Here is a 25311-nt window from a genome sequence, read left to right as displayed (position 1 = left end):
AGACTATTTATTATAGGGAGGGAGGATCTTGCTATACTGTCCAGGCTAGAGGGCAGTGTCACGATCATTGCTCACTGTAACCTCAAACTCCTGGGCTCAAGCTATCATCCTGCCTCAGCCTCCAAGTAGCTAGGCATGCACCACCATGCCCAGCTAACTTTTTTATTTTTTGTAAAGAAAGGGTCATCCTTTGGTGCCCAGACTTGTCTCAAACTCCTGACCTCAAGCAATCCTCCTACCTCAGCCTCCTAAAGTTCTGGGATTAGAGGCAGGAGCCATCATACACAACCTGACCATATATAAAAACCCGTGGCTAATATCATACTCAACAATAAAAGACTAAAAGCTTTTTCTCCAATAGCAGGAATAAGACAAGGATGCCCACTTTTTACTTCTATTCAATATACTATTGAAGGTAGACTGAGAAACTGTGCAAGAAAAACAAAGAGAAGGCATCCAAAATGGCACAGAAGTAACATTATCTCTGTCATAATCTTCTCTATAAAAAATTCAGGCTGGGCGTGGTGGCTCACACCTGTAATCCCAGCACTTTGAGAGGCCAAGGCAAGCGGATCACCAGAGGTCAGGAGTTCCAGACCAGCCTGGCCAACATGGTGAAACTCTGTCTCTACTGAAAATACAAAAATTAGCTGGGCGTGGTGGCAGGTGCCTATAATCCCACCTACTCGGGAGGCTGAGGCAGGAGAATCGCTTGAGCCCAGGAGGTGGAGGTTGTAGTGAGCCGAGATCGCATCATTGTACTCCAGCCTGAGCAACAAGAGTGAGACTCCATCTCAAATAAAAAAAAAGAACAAATATTGTTCTTTGGAAAGACTTCACATACAGGAATACCCGAGAGACATGTTGCAGGTTTACTTCCAGACCATCTCAATAAAGTAAATATTGCAATAAAGTGAGTCATGAATTTTTTGTTTCCCAGTACATATAAAAGTTATGTTTATACTATACTGTATTCTACTAAGTGTGCAATGGCATTATGTTTTTAAAATGTGTATGCTTTCATTAAAAAATACATTATTGCCTAAAAAATGCTAAAGATCATCTGAGCCTGCAGCAAGTCATCATCTGTTGGCTGGGGAGAGCCCTGCTTTGATGCTGGTGGTTGCTGCCTGAGCGCAGTGGTGGTTACTGAAAGACTGGCAGGTGCTGTGCAGACAACAATGAAGTTTGCCTCACTAGTTGACTCTTCCTTTCCCAAAAGATTTCTCTGTAGCAAGAGGTGCTGTTTTACAGCATTTTATTCACAGAACTTCTTTCAAAATTGGAGTCAATTCTTTTCAACTTTACTGCTGCTTTGTCAACTAAATTTGTGTAACGTTCTAAATCCCTTGTCATTTCAACAAGGTTCACAGCATCTTCACCAGGAGTAGATCCTATCTCAAGAAACCACTTTCTTTGCTCATTCATAAGTAGCAACTCCTCATCCGTTAAAGTTTGATCATGAAATTGCAGCAATTCAGTCCCGTCTTTACGCTCTATTTCTAATTCTAGTTATCTATTTCCATCACATCTGCAATTCCTTCCTCCACGGAAGTCTTAAATGCCTCAAAGTCATCCATGAGGGCTGGAATCAACTTCATTCAAACGCATTAAGGTCGGTATTTTGACCTCCTCCCATGCAGTGCTAATGTTGCTGTTGTTTTTTGAGAGGGAGTCTAGCTCTATGGCCCAGGCTGGAGCGCAATGGCATGATCTCAGCTCACTGCAACCTCCGCCTCCTGGGTTCAATCAAGCAATTCTCCTGCCTCAGCCTCCCGAGTAGCTGGGATTACAGGAGTCCACCACTACACCTGGCTAATTTTTGCATTTTTAGTAGAGATGGGGTTTTGCCATGTTGACCAGGCTGGTCTCGAACTCCTGACCTCAAGTGATCTGTCTCCCAAAGTGTTGGGATTACAGGCGTGAGGCACCGCGCCTGGCTACTAATGTTCTTAATGACATCTAGAATGGTGAATCCCTTCTAGAAGGTTTTTAATTTACCAAGATCCATGAGAGGAATCACTATGATGGCTATAGCCTTACAAAATGTATTTCTAAATAGTAAGACTTGAAAGACAAAATTGCTCCTTGATCCATGGGGCTGCAGAATGAATGTTGTGTCAGCATGCATGAAAACAGCATTCATTACCTTGCACATCTCTATCAGTTATTTGTGACCAGGAGCATTGCTAATAAGAAGTAATATTTTTAAAGTAATTTCTTTCTCAGTAGTAGGTGTCAACAATGAGCTTAAAATGTTCAGTAAACCACAATGCAAACAGATGTGCTGTCACCCAGGCTTCGCGGTTCCATTTCTCTAGCACAGAGTAGATTTGGTGCTTTTTTTTTTTTTTTTTTTTTTGCAGAGTCTGTTTCCCACAGGCTGGAGTGCAGTGACACAATCTTGCTTCACTGCAACCTTCATCTCCAAGGTTCAAGCAATACTCGTGCCTCAGCCTCCCAAGTAGCTGGGACTACAGGTACGTGCTGCCACACCTGACTAATTTTTGCATTTTTTTGTAAAGATGGGGTTTCTCCATGTTGGTCCTGCTGGTTTCGAACTCCTGGCCCCAAGCAATCTGCCTCCCTTGACATGACCCACCACACCCGGCATAGTTGGCATAATTCTTAAGGGCCCTAGGATTTTCAGAACGGTAAATAATCACTGATCTTGACTTAATGTCATCAGCTGCATTTTATACCAGACACTAAGACGTCAGGCTCTCCTATGAAGTTTTGACGCCAGGCATTGAATTCGCCTCTCTAGCTATGGAAGCTCGATGGCATCCTCTTGCAAGAGAAAGCTGTTTGGCCTACATTGAAAATCTGCTGTTTAGTGTAGCCAGCTTCCATCATCAATGATGTTAGCTAGATCTTCTGGACAAGTTGATTCAGCTTCTACATCAGCACCTGATGTTTCCACCTGGCACTTCTATATTATGGAGACAGCTTCTTTTTCGGTTTTGTTTTGTTTTTTTTTTTGAGACTGAGTTTCATTCTTTTTGCCCAGGGTGGAGTGTGGTGGTGCAATCTCCACTCACTGCAACCTCTGCCTCCCAGGTTCAAGCGTTTGTCCTGCTTCAGCCTCCTGAGTAGGTGGGACTACAGGCATGCACCACCACAACCAGCTAATTTTTGTATTTTTAGTAGAGACAGGGTTTCTCCATGTTGGCCAGGATGGTCTTGATCTCTTCACCTCGCGATCCGCCTGCCTTGGCCTCCCAAAGTGCTGGGATTACAGGCATGAGTCACTGTGTCCGGCCCAGCTTCTTTCTTTAAACCTCAGGAACCAACCTCTGCTAGCTTCTAACTTCTCTTCTGGAGCTTTCTCACCTCTCTCGCCTTTCACAAACTGAAGAGTTAAGGCTTTGCTCTGGATTAGGCTTTGGCTTAAGGAAAGGTTGTGACTGGTTTGATCTTTTATACAGACCACTCAAACTTTCTCCCTATCAGATTATCAGTAATAATAAATTATCAGATTATTACTGATAATCTGATAGGGAGAAAGTTTCACTTTCTTTTCATTCATGTGTTCACTGGGTCGCACTTTTTCATTTCCTCCAAAAACCTTTCCTTTGCATTCACAACTTGACTGTTTGGCCTAAGAGGTCTAGCTTTCAGCCTATGTTAGCTTTTTTTTTTTTTTTTTTTTTTTTTTGAGACGGAGTCTCACTGTTACGCAGGCTGGAGTACCATGGTGTGATCTTGGCTCACTGCAACCTCTGCCTCCCAGGTTCAAGCAATTCTCCTGCCTCAGCCTCCCGAGTAGCTGGGACTACAGGCATGAGTCACCACACCCAGCTGATTTTTGTATTTTTAGTAGAGACAAGGTTTTGCCATGTTGGCTGGGCTGGTCTCGAACTCCTGACCTCAGGTGATCTGCCCACCTTGGCCTCCCAAAGTGCTGGAATTACAGGCATAAACCACTGCACCCGGCCCTATCTCAGCTTTTGATATGCCTTCCTTACTAAGCTTAATCATTTCCAGCTTTGATTTAACGTGAAAGACGTGTGACTCTTCTTTTCACGTGAGCACGTAGAGGGTGTTGTGGGGTTATTAACTGGCCTAATTTCAGTATCAAATTTGGAATAGGACAGATGGGAGGATCACTTGAGCCCAGGAGACCAAGACCAGCCCTGGCAACATAGGGAGACCCTGTCTCTACAAAAAAATTAAATATAGCCGGGGTGGTGGTGTATGCCGGTGGTTCAGTTACTCAGGAGGCTGAGGAAGATCGCTTGAGCCCAGGGAGGTTGAGGCTGCACAGAGCTATGACTGCACAACTGCACTCCAGCCTGGGAGACAGGGCAAGACCCTTTCTTAAGACTCTTTCTCAAAACAACAAAAGGTAAACACGGTTTCTGCTAATGCTGTACATATACCAAAGTTCCCCCTTTCCCATGGTTTTCTTTTCCAAGGTTTCTGTTACCGGAGGTCAGCTGAGGTGAAAATAAGTGAGTACAGTTACTTTCTTTTTCTCTAAGACAGAGTCTCGCTGTCGTCCAGGCTGGAGTACGATGGCTCAATCTTGGCTCACTGCAACCTCCGCCTCCTGAGTTTAAGCAATTCTCCTGCCTCAGCCTCCTGAGTAGCTGGGATTACAGATGCTCACCACCAAGCTCGGCTTCTTTTTTTGTACTTTTAGTAGAGATGGGGTTTCACCATGTTGGCCAGGCTGGTCTCGAACTCCTGAACTCATGATCCACCCGCCTTGGCCTCCCAAAGAGCTGGGATTACAGGAGTGAGCCACTGTGCCCAGCCAGTTATTTTCTAAGACCACATTTACATAACTTTAATATGGTGTATGGTGCTGATTGTTCTTTTATAAATTGTTGCTAATCCTACTGCACTTAACTTATTCATTTTATCACAGGCATTCATGTATTGGACACATCTCATCAACCGCATGCCACTGGAGGTACACGGCCCATACTCTAGGGGACACTGATTTAAGGATCTGAATGGTGGAAGAGGGGCTGTTACTTCTCCAGCAGAGTGCTGGGGGCTTCTGCAGTGCCGCCCTGCACGTGCAAGTTCAGGCTCACAGCGCCAGTCACGTAACTAAAAAGTCCCTATAGACCTGATGGCCTACCCATCACTCGAGGAGATCAGCACACAGGTGTGGGACAGGTCTTAGGTTTTTGAAATATGAGGTCATCACTCTAGTTGTGGCTACGTTTAAGCCACAAACTTGGTGGCTTAAAAACACCATAGATCAGTCAGCACAGTGGCTCACACCTATAATCCCAGCACTTTGGGAGGCCAAGGCGGCGGATCACTCGAGGTCAGGAGTTCATGATCAGTCTGGCCGACATGGTGAAACCCCATCTCTACTAAAAGTACAAAAATTAGCCAGGTGTGGTGGCACGCACCTGTATTCCCAGCTACTCAGGAGGCTGAGGCAGAAGAATTGCTTGAATCTGGGAGGTGGAGGTTGCAATGAGGCAAGATCACGCCACTGCACTCCAGCCTGGACAATAGTTTATTGCGCGCGTGCGCGCGCGCACACACACACACACACACACACACAAACCACCACCATCACCACAGATCTATTCTCTTACAGCTCTGGAGGTGAGAAATCTGAAATCAATTTCCCTGGGCTAACACTGGCAGCCCGATGTTGGCAGGTGGTTCCAGCTGGAGGCCAAGGGAGGATCTGCTGCTCTTGCCCTAGGCAATATCTCCTGGTTGCCTTTACTTCTTGTCTTCTGGGCCCCTCCTCCTCTGGCTCTGACACCTCATCTGTCCCTCTAATGAGGACCCTTGTGATCATCTCAGGCCCGCCTGGATAACCCAGGACACCTCTTCATCTCAAAGTCCTAATCCTATTTGTAAAGCCCCTTTGCCACAGATGGTAACACACACTCACAGTTTCTGGGGATCAGGACATGGGCACTTTAGGGACCATCCTTCAGCCTGCCACCATGACCCAAGATGAAGGAGGCAACTAAACAGGCCACTGTGGCCAGGGCAGAGACAGGAGCCAGAGAAGACGGCTAGCATCTGGTGGAGGCCAGGGGTAAGGGTGTAAGGCACAACATCATGTGCTGCAAGGAACAGCACGTGACAGAGTAGATCCTAAAATGGCCGAGTCTGACTCACAGGGAGTAAGCCAAGGTCAAGGCAGACTTGGGGTCCATCCTAAAATAAACTCATGGTCATGGGCCCAGTCTGACTCACGGGGAGTTAGCCAAGGTCAAAGCAGACTCAGGGTCTTTAGCTTTAGCTAACAGAGGTGAACCCTGGCCTGCCCAACCCATGGGGTGCAGAATAAGCAGCGGGAGCCAGCAGAGGTCCAACCACAGGTGACTGGCAAGTGAGATTTATTTAAACAACGATATGCCAACAGAACAGGAAGAGGAACAGGAACAGGTGCGACCACTGTAGTAACCTAGGCTTCTCAGGGTGTGGGATGAGACCTCGGGCGAGGCCTGCTCACCACTCAGGGAGCTCGCAGGTCTCCTTCAGGATGGCAAGTGGCCTCGGCTTCTGGCTCGGCATAAGCCTTCGACAGATTAGTAAGTTATCTCTTTCAGCCCTGAGGGGAGAGACACACAAACTCTGTTAGGAGACTCTGGTGGCCAGGAGCAGAGGCCCCTAGAGGAACCCCAGTGACTGGCTCATGGGCACCAGCCACACCACTGACCACTGCAGCACTGCCCCAGTTACATAAAATGAGATTTTGCAAGGAAAAAAAAAAGGTTGGGCAAGGTTTGTGTTTATGGGTGGTTATAAAGGGATTAAGAAAGCATTGTAACAGTTTATAGACTGTCTGCAGTTAATGCCAAAAATCTACCCTTTACGTGCTTAACTTTGAGCAAAGGCAGAAACAGATCTTCCACAAGCACAGACGAGCACTGATGTCCCAAAGCAGCCAGGGGTCAGTGGGGACAAAAGAAATCCCTGACATTAAAATGTTCAATATATTGTTCCTTTGTTAGAACTAGAGTTCACTTAGAAGTATTACAAATAACCTACATTTCCAAAAATATGGAAAAATTACATCAATTCAGCCATACATAGCGACGTAATACAATTTTATAGCCATTACAATTGTGCTCATTAAGCACTTTTAGTTTCGGGGGAAACACTGTTATATTAAGTTGAAAACATCTGAAATCAAAGTTACAGAAATATAAAAATTCAACTGTATTCTAAAAAACAAACAAAACCATATTTAGAAATAGAGGGGAAGGGAAAATCACAAGAGGTCACTGAGTGACAGGCATACAGGTCAATTTTCTTTTCTTTGTCACACTTCTTAGAAGCTTTCAAGTTTCCTACTAAGAAGTAGCTTTTTATAATTAAGAGGAGGATAATATGAAAATATACCAACAAGTGACTTTTGTTTTTAAGACAGAGTCTTGCTCTGTCGCCCAGTCTGGAGTACAGTGCTGCAGTCTTAGCTCACCGCAACTTCCGCCTTCCAGGTTCAAGAGATTCTCCTGCCTCAGTCTCCCAAATAGCTGGGACTATAGGAATGTGCCACCATGCTCGGCTAAATTTTGTACTTTTTGTGAAGATGGAGTTTCACCATGTTGAATAGGCTGGTTTCAAACTCCTGACATCAGGTGATCCACCTGCCTCAGCCTCCCAAAGTGCTGAAATTACAGGCATGAGCCACTGCACCCAGTCTACCAATAAATGACCTTAAATCCAAAACAAATGTGAAGGCCAGACATGGTGGCTCACGCCTGTAATCCCAGCACTTTGAGAGCCCAGTCAGGCAGATCACTTGAGGTCAGGAGTTCAAGACAAGCCTGGTCAACATGGTGAAACCCTGTCTCTACTAAAAATATAAAAATTAGCCAGGTGTGGTGGTGCATGCCTGTAGTCCCAGCTACTTGGGAGGCTGAGGCAAGACAATCACTTGAGCCTGAGGCGCAGAGGTTGCCGTGAGAGGAGATCACACCACAGCACTCCAGCAACAGAGCGAGACTCCATCTCAAAACAAACAAACCAAACAAATGTGAAAGGACTGTGTGGGCTGAGCTGCATAGCTAAGGCAAATCTGTGTGGAATGACAAGTCCAAAGAGGCCGATTATCGGTCTCATGCACCTGGAATTTTCACATAGGGGATGGTCCTTGCCTCTGTCAAGTTCTGTTACGGATCAGCTGCCTGCCTGTGATCACATGTCACATGGATGACATCTGTGGGAAGCTTGAAGGGCAGCTATTCCATTAAAGGCCTGAACTGGGATCTAAAGTGGCCTCCATCAGGCTGGAGAGACACCCAAGGCCTAACCATTGGGAGAAGCAAGCCCAGCAGTGGGCAGCTGAAAAGTAGCTGGACCAGGACCAAGGTAACAAAAAACAGATGAATCCATCCTTGCTCCCCGTGGCCCGACTGGGCCATGGCCAGGGAAGTTCACTTTAACGAGAAGAGGGAAAATTCAGCCTCCAGCGGCATGGGTTTGTGAGACTAACGATCTGTGCATTTAACATCTAGTGAACCCGATTGTAAACTGATGAAAAAGACAAACAGTGGTTATTTTTCTGGAGATTTTTACTTTAAACTCTCAAGGTCTCTGACCCTCCAGCTGTAGGAACTCCACAGTAGATCTCTTAAGGGTTGTTTGTTTGGGCTACATGGCTTATTTAAACAGTTCTCCTACTTTTTGTGCTACAAAAACACACAAGATATAACAGCAAATTGTCTGGATGTGCTCATGGATTCAGGTACACAATCATCTAGCTCTTTCTGGGGCCCAAAGTTCCAAATATATCTTTCAGTTTGGGAAGAAGAAAAGTTCCAGTCAGGCACAGCGGCTCATGCCTGTAATCCCAGTGCTTTGGAAAGCTGAGGCAAGAGGACTGCTTGAAGCCAGGTGTTCAAGACCAGCCTTAGAGAGACCTCTACAGAAAAACAGCCAGGCTCCTGTAGTGCCAGCTACTCGAGAAGCAGGAAGATCACTTGAGCCCAAGAATTGGAGACTGCAGTGAGCTATGACTGCACCGATGCACTCCAGCCTGGGTGACAGGGCAAGACCTTGTCTCAATATGAGAATGAAAGAAAGGAGAGAGGGAGGGAGACAGACAGAAAGACAGAAAGAAAGAAAAGAAAGAAGGGAGGGAGGGAGGGAGAGAGAGAGAGAAAAAAAAGAAAGAAAGAAAGAAAGAAAGAAAGAAAGAAAGAAAGAAAGAAAGAAAGAAAGGAAGGAAGGAAGGAAGGAAGGAAGGAAGGAAGGAAGGAAGGAAGGAAGGAAAAAGGAAGGAAGGAAAAAGGAAGGAAGGAAGGAAGGAAGGAAGGAGAAAGAAAGAAAGAAAGAGAAAGAAAGAAAAGGAAGGAAGGAAGGAAGGAGAAAGAAAGAAAGAAAGAGAAAGGAAGGAAGGAAGGAAGGAAGGAAGGAAGGAAGAAAGGAAGGAAGGGGAAAGAAAGAAAGAAAGAAAAAGAAAGAAAGAAAGAAAGAAAGGAAGGAGAAAGAAAGAAAGAAAAAGAAAGAAAGGAAGGAAGGAAGGAAGGAGAAAGAAAGAAAGAAAGAAAGAAAAAGAAAGAAAGAAAGAAAGGAAGGAAGGAAGGGAAAAGAAAGAAAGAAGAGAAAAAGTAAAGAAGAGAAGAGAAAAAGTAAAGAAGAGAAGAGAAAAAGTAAAGAAAGAAAAGAGAAAAAGAGAAGAAAGAAAGAAAGGAAAAGAAAAGGAGAAAGAGTTCACTATTTCTAGCTCAAGGCAAGAAAAGTACAATCACGCACCAAGTTCATTTCCTCCTTTGGTTGCCCAGCAAAGGCAGTAATGCTGCATGAGCTGCTCCAGCAGCTCCATTTCATCCAGGAATTCAAGTGATTCTATCCTGTGGAAAGAATTAAAATAGAACAATGCAAGTGTATGCATTTAAAATGAAGATCATGGCCCATAGTTATGGATATAAAAAAATGTTCACAATAGATTAAGTGAAAAGAATCAGGCTCTAAAACAATAATTATGATGTGGCTCCATTTTATTTTCACTGAAAAGAAGAAAAAATAACAAACGAAGTCAAACCACAAATGACAAATTAGAAACATATCTTTGCAATTCAAGTGACAAGGGGCTGAGTTCCTTATTATATAAAGAGCTGTTAAACTTCAATAAGAAAAACTAGTGGAAACTGGAGGACACAGGCAGAGTAAACTGAAGCAGATTCATAGTGTCAAAAGAGGACACTATGCAACCATTTTTTAAAATGGGGTAGGTCCATATGTATTAACATGGAATAACCTCCAAGACATAGCATGGAATTTAAAAAGCAAGCTGCATAATTTAAAAAGCAAATAATGTGCATAGTACACCACTCTCTATATAAAGAAAAAGCAAGAGACAAATTCGTATACGCAGACTTTTGGAAAATACAGAAGAAACTAGAAATGGTAGTTGTCCTTTGAGAGAGAAGGTAGTCGATCAGTAGTGAGGAAGGCTGTTTTTACTCTATACTACTTTATGCTAGTTTTATTAAAAATTATATCCATGTATGACTTTTCCAAAAAGTCTTTTAAATGTAAACTTTTAAATATATATACACAGGTTAGGTACAGTGGCTCACACCAGTAATCCCAGGACTTTGAGGAGGCCATGGCAGGTGGATTGCTTGAGGCCAGGAGTTTGAGACCAGCCTGGTCAACATGATGAAACCCCATCTCTACTAAAAATACAAAAATTAGCCTGGCGTGTTGATGCCCACCTGTAGTCACAGCTATTCAGGAGGCTGAGGCAGCAGAACTGCTTGAACTTAGGAGGCAGAGGTCGTAGTGAACTGAGATTGTGCCACTGTACTCCAGCCTGGACGACAGAGCGAGACTCAGTCTCGAAAAAAATTAAAATAAACATATGCATACAGAGAGAAACATGCACAAATATATGGAAACCGCTTTTTTAAAAAGTTTCTGTTGGCCAGGAGCAGTGGCTCATGCCTGTAATGCCAGAGTTTTGGGAGGCCAAGGTGGGAGAATCGCTTAAGGCCCAGAGTTTGAGACAAGCCTGGGCAACACAGCAAGACTCCATCTCTATTAAAAAAAAAAAAAGTTTGTCAAAATATGTACACACTATGGAGGAAAAGTCAGGCATTTTCAAAACATACAGAATAAAATAAAAAAAGAAACATAATCCATATTCCTACTATTCACAACGGCCATTGCTAACATGAGTCTTGCCATGTGTCCAGGCCTTGTCTGTTACATGTGTGCACATATGCACAGATGTGAACACATGTGCATATGTTTATGCACATTTCTGTATTTCTGAATTCATTTCCGTCTTGGTATGCAGGCCTCAGGACCACATCTGAAGAATGACTACACATAACGTAATGTGTTTGTTTCCCAAGTCTTTCTACCAGAAGACATCCAAGGCAGATCTGATACCAAGTTCTAGAAAAATCCAGCACCATACTGAAGGCTCCAGGATGGTTATTACCAATTACAGCTATCAGGAGATACTACTAATCTAATTATGAAGGTTTGCACTATAATGAGTGCTCCCAAGGGCAGGAATGTCTTTTGTCCTATTTTGATCATTGCTGTATCACTTGTGTTTAGAAAGTGCCCGGCACACAGCAGACACTCGGCATTTGTTCAATGAATAGGCTAGTCTTAGACTTCCTATTATACTCCACAGTTTCCCCCAAAAGCAGATACAAACTATGTGGCATTCACAAAGCGGGAAGGCCATTCAGCCTGGCATAGACAAAGACCTTCCAATCTCCTTACCTGCCACCCCTGCTAGGGTTACACACTGCTGTCTACAGGAGGTCCTGGCAATATCAGACAAACGACTGCCTGGAGACAACAGACTTTCCTTGTGGTTGATCCTAGTCACAGGCCCCTAAGAGTTGCCAGAGCACCCCCATTTCAGGAGGCAGATCAGGGATGTTCAAATCAGTCATCCTGACATGTAGCAAATGAAAACCAGCCTGTGGGGAAGGATGCTTCCGAAAGAATCCAGGAAGCACCGATCTGATCACCTGTAAACAGCACTTTCTCAAACCCTCCGGGCTTTCATTGCTAGTTATTCATATACATATTTTGGAAAAAAGTGATACATCTAAATGTTAATAAGTTATATGGAACAGCTAAGCCAAAAATTCTTCTTGTGATCATGTAAGAAACCAAAAGCTATTGATCTTAGGTCTCCAAAGGCAAGAAGTACAAATCAGGAAGCACAGAGTGATTAAAAAAAAAAAAAGAGCTGAAGTGCGCCCTAGTGCTGTACATAGATGCACGTACCGTGATGTTCTGTCTAGTGTTGTTTATAACAGGGAAATTAAAACAAGATGAATAAACAAGACACCATGACTGAATGCCCAGCTACAGACATTTTTAATTACTTAAAAATTATTATCAACGTACTATATCCACATATCAATATAAATTCTATGTACTTTGCTTTTTTTGGTTTTGTTTTGTTTGAGACAGTTTCACTCTTATTGCCCAGGCTGGCGCGCAATGGTGTAACTTCGGCTCACTGCAACCTCTGTCTCCCAGGTTTAAGTGACTTTTCTGCCTCAACCTCCCAAGTAGCTGGAATTACAGGTACCCCCCACTACCCCCAGCTAATTTTTGTATTTTTAGTAGAGAAGGGGTTTCACCACGTTGGCCAGGGCTGGTCTTGAACTCCTAACCTCAGGTGATTCACCTGCCTTGGACTGCCAAAGTGCCGGGATTACAGGAATGAGCCACCACACCCAGCCCTATAGACCCTTAAATGGGATATGGTAGCCCTCAATAGTTTGATATGTAAAAGTAAATACAATCTATTGTTTTCAAAAAGGATGGTGGTTTACAGACCAGTATGTGTAGTATGAATCCACAGATTCAAAAAACAGAAATCTATGTATCAATAAATATCTATGAAAAGAATATTCCCCAATATGATAAGAATTGCTATCTCCAAAGTGTGACTACAGAGCAGGCAACTACTTTATACTTCATGCACTTTACAATGCTTGAGGAACTTTGTAGAAGAAACAGCACAGATTTCCTTTATAATGGGGAGAAAAGTTCATTTAAAAATCTGCCAGGCCCTTATACGTCCTTGAGCAACGTCATTTTCCTCCCTCTCCAAAGCAGGGATTATGTAAAATTTCTACTGCCAAGGTTGCTCTGGGAGTTTTCCAGGTGTAATTGCTTGTTGTGACTAAAATAATCAGTTTGGGCATAAGCCCTATCTCAGCTAATAGTTAATGAGTTACTTTCAAGGTGCTATCAGTGTTTAACTTGTTTCAAATTAGGTCTAGTTAGGGTTTTTTTTTGTTTTTGAGTCTTGCTCGGTCACCCAGGCTGGAATTTAGTGGCGCAAACTCAGCTCACTGTAACCTCCACCTCCTGGATTCAAGTAATCCTCCTGCCTCAGCCTCCCTAGTAGCTGGGATTACAGGTATGCGCCACCACACTCAGCTCGTTTTTGTATTTTTATTTATTTGAGACGGAGTTTCATTCTGTTGCCCAGGCTGGAGTAAAGAGGCTCTATCTCGGCTCACCATCCCCCCAACCCGGATTCAAGCGATTCCCCTTCTCATCTTCCCGAGTGGCTGGGATTATAGGCATCCGCCACCACGCCCAGCTAAGTTTTGTATTTTTAGTAGAGACGGGGTTTCACCATGTTGGCCAGGCTGGTCTTGAACTCCTGACCTCAAGTGATCTGCCCACCTATGCCTCCCAAAGTGCTGGGATTACGGGTGTGAGCCACCACGACTAGTCTTTTTTTTTTTTTTTTAATAAAATCTCCACATATTGTTGTTTTTCTGCATTAAAGAATACAGGCAATCATGCCTTGAGTTCACAATAAATGACCATCAAGCTTACGCTCACCAACTCCATACCTGCTCACTTCAGCTCGAGGTAACCTGCTGTACAACTCCATCATGTCGACGGCCGATGCTGTTTCCCACCCATTCGACAGGAGCCGTTCTTTCTAAAACGTGCAATGAAGAGAAATAGAAAACTAGAAAACTACCAGGCACTGGTGTACAAATCTGAGACACTATTTTGTTTTAAAGAGACAAGGTCTCACTCTGTTGCCCAAGCTGAAGTACAGTGGTGTGACCACAGCTCCCTGCAGCCTTGACGTCCTGGGCTCTAGCGATCCTCTCGCTTCAGCCTCCCAGGGTGCTGGGATCAGAAGTGTGGGCCAGTGCACCTGGCACCAAGATGCTCTTACGCACACCAGACCTCCTCTGAGATGACTCCTTTCTCAAAAGTCCATCCTGGCCCCTAATATCTTCTTTTTACGTTCCAACTTCCCATGCTGAACAAGCATTGTCATAATGGGGGGAAGCTCACTAAAGTACTTCTAAAGAGAAATAAAGGGAGAACTTTTCTATGAAAGACAATTTTTTAAAGCATTCTAATGGTTATGTGACAAGAGACATGTAAAAATGGACCTATTCATTTATTTATTTATTGAGATGGAGGCTCACTCTGCTGGCCAGGCAACAGAGATTCAGGGAAATCTACTGCCTCAGTCTCCCGAGTAGCTGGGATTATAGAAGTGCACACCTGGCTAATTTTTGTATTTTTAGTAGAGATGAGGTTTTACCATGTTGGCCAGGCTGGTCTCTAACTCCTGAACTCAGGTGATATGCCTGCATCAGCATCCCAAAGTGCTGGGATTATAGGCGTGAGCCACTGCACTTACCCAAAAAAAAAATGAACCTATTTATATGAGGGGAGGGGGTTGGGAGGTGTTTCAAGCAAAAATAAATGCCTCTTTTAAAGGGAGAAAGCACTACTATAGAGTCAAAGAGATTTAAAGGACATATCAATCATCTACAAAGTGTGGACAATGTTTAAATCCTGATTTCAGCAAACACATTAGCTATGAAAACAAAGGTTTTTGAAACAACTGGTGAAATTGAACATGGACTAGGCATTAAATGCTATGAAGGAGTTGTCAACTTGTGAGGTATGATCTGTGAAATGGTATCATCAGCACTCTGGGAGAAGAAAGTCCTTATTGGTAGGTGATTCACATGAATATTTAGGAGTGAAATCATATGCTATCTGGGATTTGCCTGAAAATATTCCAGCATCAACAAAAAAAATTGTGGGGGGAATACAGGAAATAATACTGTTAAAATAAGACATACTGAAGTTAGGTGATGGGATGTATGTGTTTATTTTACCATTCCCTCTACCTTTATGTTTGATTGAAAATTTGCATAATACAAAATAAAAATAATAGGGGGTAGGAAATGTAAATGTGTATTTTCTACACCAAGATGGCAAAGCAGGACTTGGTCTTCCCAGCTTCATAAACTAGCGGCCCACATGGAGGCTCAGCAGCCTATGCTGGCAGGCACTGAACAGGGCTTCTCTATGATCACATCTGCAAAGAAAGACCTTTATATATCTTGGTTGACTAAGGGTCTAAATGGGGGTCCCAGTCCCTGCTCTCTGACCTGTGACTCTAATGACTTGCAGGTCTCCACGCCCGCCAGGTCACACTGTCGTCGCCGCAGGTTTTCAATCATGATCTGCCCGAACCGATCACCCATGTTCACCTAGGAGGGAAAGAGAAGGTAAGATATACTCTGAGGGTTTCTTAAATAGGCAAAATAAAACATCATCATCCTATTTTTAAGCAGCTGAGGCTGACGTTTGATGATGCACACCCAGCATAGGTAAAGGACTGGGGATCAGACAGCAGCATGATGCTGATGGGAGCATAATATTGGGTAGCCCTTGAAGGGCAACTGAGCAGGATACACCCATTTTAAATGCTCAACCTGTGATCCACCAATTCCACCAACAGCAATCTACGCTACAGACACACTCACATGCGTAGCTAACATGCAAGAATGTTTATCACAGCATTAGGTATAATAAGAAGAATCTAGAAATAAATTCTGGCATGTTTGTATAATGAAATATATACAGTTGCTGGGCACAGTTGGCTCACACCTGTAATCCCAGTACTTTGGGAGGCCGAGGTGGGCGTATCATGAGGGCAGGAGATCGAGACCATCCTGGCTAATATGGTGAACCCCGCCTCTATTAAAAAGCCAAAAAAATAGCCGGGCATGGTGACACACACCTGTAGTCCCAGCTATTCTTAGCCTCCAGTTGAGGCAGGAGAACTGCTTGAACCTGAAAGGTGGAGGTTGCAGTAAGCCAAGATCACGCCACTGCACTCTAGCCTGGGCGACAGAGTGAACCTCTGTCTCAAAATAAATACACACACACACATATATATATATACATGGCCATGAAAACAGAAAAGGAAGACAGATATAGACATGAAATTACCTCTAGGGTAAACTCTTGAAAAGTGAAGTATAGAGGAATATGGATAGTATTAGCCTATCTGTCTTCAAGAAAAAAAAGAATCTCTCTACAGAATAGAAAAATTCTGAGCTGGGCGCAGTGGCTCGTGCCTGTAGTCCCAGCACTTGGGAGGCCGAGGCGGGGGAATCATCTGAGGTTAGGAGTTCGAGACCAGCCTGACCAACATGGAAAAACCCCATCTCTACTAAAATTACATAATTAGCCAGGCATGGTGGCACATGCCTGTAATCCCAGCTACTCGGGAGGCTAAAGCAGGAGAATCGCTTGAACCTGGAAGGCAAAGGTTGCAGTGAGCCAAGATGGTGCCATTGCACCCCAGCCTGGGCAATAAGAGCGAAACTCCGTCTCAAAAAAATAAAAAAAAAAGAAAAATTCTGGAATGTGGCAGCCTTGCTTCCCAGTTTAGGACCAAGTCTGGGGTAGGAGAGAGATTTACTTTTCCTTGTCTACCGTGTTGTATTTTTAATTTTTGTACTCTGCATATGGTATTACTTTTTGAATTACAAAAACGAATCTAAAAAACCCAAAACTAATATACATATGAAAAAGGCCAGGAAACATATTAGTGTACACCATTGTAGCATATACACTATTGCTTTTTCATATACAGAGTATCAAAAATTCACCAATTTAGGCCAGGGTGGTGGCCATCTCTATAATCCCAGCACTTTGGGAGGCCAAGGTAGGCAGATCACTTAAGGTCAGGAGTTCAAGACCAGCCTGGCCAACATGGTGAAACCCCATCTCTACTAAAAATACAAAAATCAGCTGGGCACAGTGTCACATACCTGTAATCCCAGCTACTCGGGAGGGTGAGGCAGGAGAATCGCTTGAACCCAGGAGGTGGAGGTTGCAGTGAGCCGAGATTGTGCCACTACACTCCAGCCTGGGTGACAGAGTGAGACTCTGTCTCAAAAAATATTTCTTTTATCACTTTAACAATATGGAAAATGATTTTTGGAGTGCATATGACAGTACTGCCACACAAGAACCAATACTATTTCGGTAGAGAGAAAGGTATGTGGCACTAATGACCACATGGCACATATTCATTCCAGATAGAGTGTTTGTCAGCAATATTCCATTATTTTATTGCCTGGGTTTGAATCTTCATTTGACATTTAGGAGCTTTGATGCTGTGTATAAACTATGTAACTCTGTGCCTCAGTCTCCCGTTACCTATAAAATTAGAATAGTAGTATCTACATTGTGGCTTGTTGTGATAATTAAATAATAGGCTGGGCGAGGTGACTCACAACTATAATCCCAACACTGTGGAAGGCTGAGGTGGGTGGATCACTTGAGGTCAGGAGTTCAAGACCAGCCTGGCCAACATGATGAAACCCTGTCTCTACTAAAAATACACAATTAGCTGGGCATGGTGGCATACACCTGTAATCCCAGTTACTCAGGAGACTGAGGCAGGAGAATCACTTGAACCTGAGAGGTGGAGGTTGCAGTGAACCAAGACCATGCCAGTGCCCTCCAGCCTGGGTGATAGAGTGAGACTCCATCTCAAAGTAAATAAATAAATAAATAAGTTAATATATGTCAAACTCATACAACAGTCTCTGCTATATAGTAAGCAAAATCTAAGAATCTGCTACCACTGCTTTAGGATTATTTTTTTTTTCTTTTTTTCTTTTTTTTTAAGGGGAAAAAAAGAAAAAGAGGGAAAAAGGAATATTACTTCATTCCTAAAATGGGTTTCAATAATGGCCGATCAATATTTTGAGTGTTTAAAGTGGTTAATGCATGTTTTATGTGTTTAAAATGGAGACCTCTATTGTGTTTATTTGTTCTGGCTCTGAGTTCAAGTCCTGGATAACGTTATCAATATGTTGTCTCGTTGAATCTAAATCTCATTATGTGTCTTATGTATCTGGGTGTTAAGATCTCTTATTGTTGCATTAATCCTTTTACCCTTGCATCCTTGTAGCTTTGAAATCTATTTTATTAAGTGTGAGAATTGCAACTCCTGCTTTTTATTTATTTATTTTTCTCTCCATTTGGTTGGTAAGTTTTTTTCCATCCCCTTGTTTTGAGTCTTTGTATATCTTTAGATATATCGTTAGATTTTGTGGATAATGTATATTTTGTGTGTTTAAAATGGAGAGCTCTATTGAGTTTATTTGTTCTGGATCTTAGTTCCAGTCCCGAATATCGTTATCAATTTTCTGTCTCGTTGAATCTAAATCTCATTATGGGTCTTATGTATCTGGGTGTTAAGATCTCTTATTATTACATTAATCCTTTTATCCTTGTAGCTTTGAAATCTATTTCGTCAAATGTGAAAATTGCAACTCCTGCTTTTTATTTATTTATTTTTGCTCTCCATTTGGTTGGTACGTTTTTTTTTTTTTTTTTCCAACCCTTTATTTTGAGTCTATGTATATCTTTGGATATACCGTTAGATTTTGTCTGTATCTTTTGATTGGGAGATTTGGTCGATTTAAATTTAGGGTTGCTGCCGTTTGATATTAACTGGCTATTTTGTCCTTTTGTTGATAAAAATTCTTCTTTATGTTAATGCTCTTTACTTTTTGGTGTATTTTTAGAAAGGGTCATACTGGTTGTTCCTTTCTGTGTATAGTGCTTCTTTTAGAAGTTCTTGTAAAGCAGGCCTGGTGGTAATAAAATCTCTGAGTACTTGCTTGTTCCTAAAAAATTTTATTTTTCCTTCAAATGTAAAGCTTAAATTGGCAGGATATGAAATTCTGGGCTGAAAGTTCTGTTGATTAAGTATATTGAATATTGGCCCCCACTCTCTTCTAGCTTGTAGGGTTTCCGTTGAGAGATCTGCTGTAAGCCTAATAGGCTTACCTTTATGGGTAACTTGATCTTTCTCTCTGGCTGCCCTTAATATTTTCTCCTTCGTTTCGATCTTGGTGAATCTAACGATTATGTGCCTTGGGGTTGGTCTTCTTGAGGAATATCTTTGTGGTGTTCTCTGTATTGCCTGGGGTTGAATAGTGTCCTGCTTTGCTAAATTAGGAAAATTTTCCTGGATAATGTCCTGGAGAGTATTTTCCAGCTTGAATTCATTCTCTCCATCACATTCAGGTACACCAATCAAGCGTATATTAGGTCTTTTCACATAGTCCCATATTGCTTGGAGACTTTGCTCACTCCTTTTTATCCTTTTTTCTCTATTCTTGTCTTGTTGTTTTGTTTCATTAAGTTGATCTTCGACCTCTGATACCCTTTCTTCTGCTTGATCCATTCGGCTGTTTAAGCTTGTACATATTTCACTAAGTTCTCGTGTTGTATTTTTCAACTCCATAAGTTCATTTGTATTCCTCTCTATATTGTCTATTCTTTTCAACATTTCATCTAACCTTTTTTCCAAGTTCTTAGTTTCTTTACATTGGGTTAGAACAAGTTCCTTTAACTCCCAGAAGTTTCTTATCATCCACCTTTTAAAGCCTACTTCAGATAATGGAACACAGTCCTTTTCCATCAGGGCTTGTTCCGTTACTGATGAGTCCTTTTCCATCAGGGCTTGTTCGGTTGCTGATGAGTCCTTTTCCATCAGGGCTTGTTCCGTTGCTGATGGGTTCTGATTTTGAGTATACTCGGCCTTCTTAGGCTATTTTTTCCCCTTCATTGTAGATGAACCGCCTTTCTAATTAGTTTTCTGAGTCGACGTCCGACTTATTGATTCCCAGTGTTGGGATCCGAGCAACCCACTGTGGCAGCCTAAATAGCAGCGGTAAGACTGATGGTGCTCTTCTGCCCGGGAATCTCTGGTCTGGCTTCCCTCTTGAGTCCGCAACAAGCGGCTCTGACTTCCCTGAGCTCCAAACTCCGGTCTGTAGGGGAAGCAGTCCCGTTTGCTCTGCATGAAGAGCTGCTGCGCCGAGACGCCGGTAAAACCGCTGCGGCGGCCACAAGAGTCGCGCTGGCAACCCGTGGGGCTCCTCCACTGGGAATCAGCTGATCGGTGAGTGACGAAAATTCGTCTAAAAGTGTGGCGTCGTCTCGTTCTCTGGGCTTTCACTGGGAGCTACAATCCTGAGCTGTTAGTGGTCGGCCATCTTGGATCAATCTCGAGGATTATTATTGAAATTATCATCCATGTAGTTTTGTCACTTTTTTTTTTTTTTTTTTTTTTAAGAGATGGAGTCTTGCTTGGTCACCCAAGCTGGAGTGCAGTGGAGCAATTTCGGCTCACTACAAACTCAGCTTCCTGAGTAGCTGGAATTACAGGGACATGCTGCCACGCTCAGCTAATTTTTTGTATTTTTAGTCGAGACATGGTTTCACTGTGTTGCCCAGGCTGGTCTCAAACTCCTGAGCTCCGGCAATCCACCTGCCTCGGCCTCCCAAAGTGCTAGGAGCCACCACACGTAGCCTGTCATCTTAAACTACTAATTAGAAAACAAGCTAAGCATGTTGGCTGATACCTGTAGTCTCAGTGCTTTGGGAGACTGGGGCGGGAGAACTGCTTGAGGCCAGGAGTTTGAAACCAGCCTGGACACCATAGTGAGACCCCATGTCTACCAAAAAAAAAAAAATTATCAGAGAGTGGTGGTATGCACCTATAGTCCCAGCTATTAGGGAGACTGAGGTGGGAGGATCACTTGAGCCTGGGAGCTCAAGACTGCAGTACATTCCAGTCTCAGCGAAAGAACAAAACCCTGTCTCTTAAAAAAAAAGAAAAGAAAAAGAAAACAATGTAAGGCATGTGAGCAATTAACACATGGTTGTAAGGGTGCTGATCATTTTGTGTCTGTGAGGAAATTATTGAATTAAGTTAAATGTTCATTATTCACCAGATGAGGGTGGCGGGTGGGGGTTGAACCAGTTTAGGGACAGCTATGGACAACATTTTGAAAACTGGCACATTCCCAGGCTTACTCCAAAGTGACAAGATCTCTGGTCAGAATTCACTGAATCCACTGTCTCTCACTTGATGTTGAATAAACACTTGTTCAACAAAAGAATACGCAAACTAAGCAAAGTAAATGAAACAGCACAAATTCAAAACACGTGGAAGCATGGATGGTGGAATCTGTTTTTCCCCAGATGTGGTTATCCTGAAAGCAAAGATGGGTCCCCAGGACTTATTCACATCTAAAGAAAAGACCAGTGAGGCCTTTCACTTCCATTACATCCACCCATCAAGAGGGAAGACAGAGTCTGAGGAGCGCTCCTAATTAAAGAAAGGGAAGGATGTAAAATCAACCAATCAAGAACCATCTGCACAGAAACCTGGTCAGGAAGGGACCTGGAGAGGAGGCTGAGAGACCAAGGGCTAGCCCTAGATCTGTCCATAATTACATGATACTGGGTAAGTCCCATTACTGCTCTTACGTGTGATAAAATGAAAAAGAAAAGGAGATTTAAAAGAGTAAAATTGACCAGCCAGGCAATATGGCGAAACCCTGTCTATACAAAAAAATTTTTTAATTAGCTTGGCATGGTGGTGTGCACCTGTGATCCTGGTTACTTGGGAGGGTGACGTGGGAGGATCACCTGAGCCCTGGGAGGTCGAGGCTGCAGTGAGCTATGATACTCACCACTGCACTCCAGCCCGGGTGATACAGTGAGACCCTATCTCAAACAAATGAATTAAAAAAAAAAGCAATAAACAATAAAAATAGCACGTATCAATGCTTATTATGTGATAAGCCACTGACCAGCAATCTGGAGAATGGGCATTATTTCTTTTTCTTTTCTGTTTTTAAAAATCCTACATTTCCAACTTCTTTTGAAAAAGTTCCGGCAGCTCTAGGCTCACATGCCTACATGATAACAACAGGCTATAAATGGGCAGTGGCCACTCTTAATGAGATGGGACGTGGGTGCTCCAGTTCAGTAGCCAAACCCCACACTATTACCCCTGGCTGACTTCCTCCACTGGCACCACCTGCCTGTCCCAGATGGCATCTGGATTGCTACCCTGAAATGCTGGTAGCCAAAATCTCCTTCCTCACGTTCAATGATTCCATAGTACATGTAATGATAAAAATAAGAACTTGAAAAACTTTTGTAAAGGCTAAGATGGAAGTTCCAATAACTCTGGCTGAAAGTGTGCAGGAGGTCAAGAGGTCAGGAGTACTGACTGGTAGTGGATGAATAAAGGAGCTATGTGAGAGGCTGGAGGCAGATAGAAAAGGCTAAGGAAGGTTATCCCAAGGGTGTTGGGATGGAGAAGCCACCACTGGGGTCTTGTACAGAATCCAATTCTCCCATGCTTCCTTTTACCTGTTCGTAGTTTATGAACATGGCCACCTCAAAACTGTTGGCTGCCCACTTTAGGAGGTTTGCGGACTGCTCTGGAGTCATGTAAACCAGCACACATTCAGCTATCAGGAGTGTTGGCAATCTTAAGAGAAGAAAAAAAGGCACATAAATTTGTTATCATCAAGTCAGGCCCCTCTAATTGTATACATGTTGCAGTACTGGTGGGGTAGTCCATGCTCCAGGGAGATAAGAAGGCCTGAGCAAGCACAGCCCCAGTCACGGCAGGAATACATGTGGACCACCATCACAACCCAAGCTTTCTACTGTGAAAAGGTGAGCAGTGAGCAGTGATTTGTGTGGCTATGAAAACATGTTCAGTATGTGTGGTGGACTGTGAAAGTGGCTATAAGTTCTCCCCTGCTGTGCACTCACTCCATGCCAATTTAACACTGCAGCTTCTCCCATTTGAGAGATGTTTATTCTTCTACCTCTGGAATCTGGGTAGTCATGAAACTTTTGTTTCGGTCAACAGGACAGCAGCAAAATCATGATGCAAGCAGAAGCTTGAAAGTCACATGCACATTGGTGCTTGCTCTCTTGCTGCACTTGGAAACCTGAAACCACTATGTGAAGGAACCCAAGCCAGCTTGCGATAGGAGGAGATGACCAGTGGAAGAGACAAAGGCATCCCACTGACAGCCAGCCAGACTGTAGCTGGCCTACCCACTGTCCACATGATTAAACTACTTCAGGATATAAGCTAAACCTCACGCCAAGCAGAACCATCCAGCTAAGCCCAGTCCAAACTGCAGAAGAATCTCCAGCTAAGTAAGGCCAATCCAAACTGCAGAAGAACATCCAGCTAAGCCCAGCCCAAACTGCGGAACATCCAGCTAAGCCCAGTCAAAACTACAGAAGAACATCCAGCTAAGCCCAGCCCAAACTGCGGAACATCCAGCTAAGCCCAGTCAAAACTACAGAAGAACATCCAGCTAAGCCCAGCCCAAACTGCGGAAGAACATCCAGCTAAGCCCAGTCCAAACTGCAGAAGAATATCCAGCTAAGCCCAACCCAAACTACAGAAGAACATCCAGCTAAGCCCAGTCCAAACTACAGAAGAACATCCAGCTAAGCCCAGTCCAAACTACAGAAGAACATCCAGCTAAGCCCAGCCCAAACTGCGGGAGAACATCCAGCTAAGCCCAGCCCAAACTGCAGAAGAACATCCAGCTAAGCCCAGTCCAAATTGCAGAAGAATACCCAGCTAAACCCAGCCCAAACTGAGAACATTCAGCTAAGCCCAGCAGAAACTACAAGACCATCCAGCTAAACCCAGTGCAAACTACAGAAGAACATCCAGTTAAGCCCAGACCAAACTACAGAAGAACATTCGGCTAAACCCAGACCAAAGTGCAGAACATCCAGCTAAACCCAGACCAAACTGTAGAAGAACATCCAGCTAAGCCCAGTCCAAACTGCGGGAGAACATCCAGCTAAGCCCAGCCCAAACTGCAGAAGAATATTCAGCTATGCTCAGGCCAAACTGCAGAAGAACATCTAGCTAAGCCCAGCCCAAACTGCAGAACATCATCCAGCTAAGCCCAGCCCAAACTGTGGGAGAACATCCAGCTAAGCCCAGCCCAAACTGTGGGAGAACATCCAGCTAAGCCCAGTCCAAACTGCAGAAGAGCATCCAGCTAAGCCCAGCCCAAACTACAGAAGAACATCCAGCTAAGCCAGCCCAAACTACAGAAGAAAATCCAGCAAAGCCCAGCTCAAACTACAGAAGAACATCCAGCTAAGCCCAGCCCAAACTGCAGAACATCCAGCTGAGCCCAGCCCAAACTGCGGGAGAACATCCAGCTAAGCCCAGCCCAAACTGCGGGAGAACATCCAGCTAAGCCCAGTCCAAACTGCAGAAGAACATCCAGCTAAGCCCAGCCCAAACTACAGAAGAAAATCCAGCAACGCCCAGCTCAAACTACAGAAGAACATCCAGCTAAGCCAGCCCAAACTACAGAAGAACATCCAGCAAAGCCCAGCTCAAACTACAGAAGAACATCCAGCTAAGCCCAGTCCAAACTACAGAAGAAAATCCAGCAAAGCCCAGCTCAAACTACAGAAGAACATCCAGCTAAGCCCAGCCCAAACTGCGGGAGAACATCCAGCTAAGCCCAGTCCAAACTGCAGAAGAACATCCAGCTAAGCCCAGCCCAAACTACAGAAGAAAATCCAGCAACGCCCAGCTCAAACTACAGAAGAACATCCAGCTAAGCCCAGCCCAAACTGCGGGAGAACATCCAGCTAAGCCCAGTTCAAACTGCAGAAGAATATCCAGCTATGCTCACGCCAAACTGCAGAAGAACATCCAGCTAACTAAGCCCAGCCCAAACTGCAGAAAAGCGTCCAGCTAAGCCCAGTCCAAACTAAAGAAGGACATCCAGCTATGCTCAGCCCAAACCGCCAACTCATAGCAACCTTAGCAAGTATATATTCTGTGAGTTGTTTTAAACCACTGAATTTGAGGTGATCTGTTACACAACAAAAGCTGACTGATATAATGTAGAAATACTGACATTCATTTAGTAGAACCTAATTCTTTTTTCTTTAGAGACAGCGTGTTGCTCTGTCACCCAGGCTTGAGTACAGTGAGGCAATCACAGCTTACTGTAACCCTGACCTCCTGGCCTCAAGTGATCTTCCTGCCCCAGCCTCCCAAGTAGCTAGGACTACAGGCATGTTCCACTACGCTCAGCTAATTTTTAAAAACTTTTTACAGAAATGGAGTCTTACTGCTTTGCCTAAGCTAATTCTTCTTATATAAACTTTTGCCATCAAGAATTGAACACAGGGCAAGGCATGATG

At 43.7% G+C, this 25311-nt stretch overlaps 1 protein-coding gene across 4 annotated transcripts in view; it reads right to left on the bottom strand.

Annotated features, from left to right (window-relative positions):
- Nucleotides 1–6309: 6309 nt before the first annotated feature.
- Nucleotides 6310–25311, bottom strand: part of LCMT1 (leucine carboxyl methyltransferase 1) — a 75930-nt gene continuing 56928 nt past the window's right edge. For all 4 annotated transcript variants that reach the window (XM_002755980.7, XM_009009343.4, XM_035267225.3 and 1 more), the window contains 5 exons: nucleotides 22468–22588; nucleotides 15372–15473; nucleotides 13794–13885; nucleotides 9694–9791; nucleotides 6310–6541 (listed from right to left, as the gene is read on the bottom strand). In XM_002755980.7, the coding sequence (XP_002756026.3) occupies nucleotides 6519–6541; nucleotides 9694–9791; nucleotides 13794–13885; nucleotides 15372–15473; nucleotides 22468–22588 (436 nt within the window). In that variant the 3' untranslated portion in view covers nucleotides 6310–6518. The remainder of the gene's footprint in view (nucleotides 6542–9693; nucleotides 9792–13793; nucleotides 13886–15371; nucleotides 15474–22467; nucleotides 22589–25311) is intronic.

The sequence above is a fragment of the Callithrix jacchus genome, chromosome 12 (genome assembly GCF_049354715.1).
Source record: "Callithrix jacchus isolate 240 chromosome 12, calJac240_pri, whole genome shotgun sequence".
Taxonomy (NCBI): Eukaryota; Metazoa; Chordata; class Mammalia; order Primates; family Cebidae; genus Callithrix; species Callithrix jacchus.
This window is presented reverse-complemented; position numbering and strand designations above follow the sequence as displayed.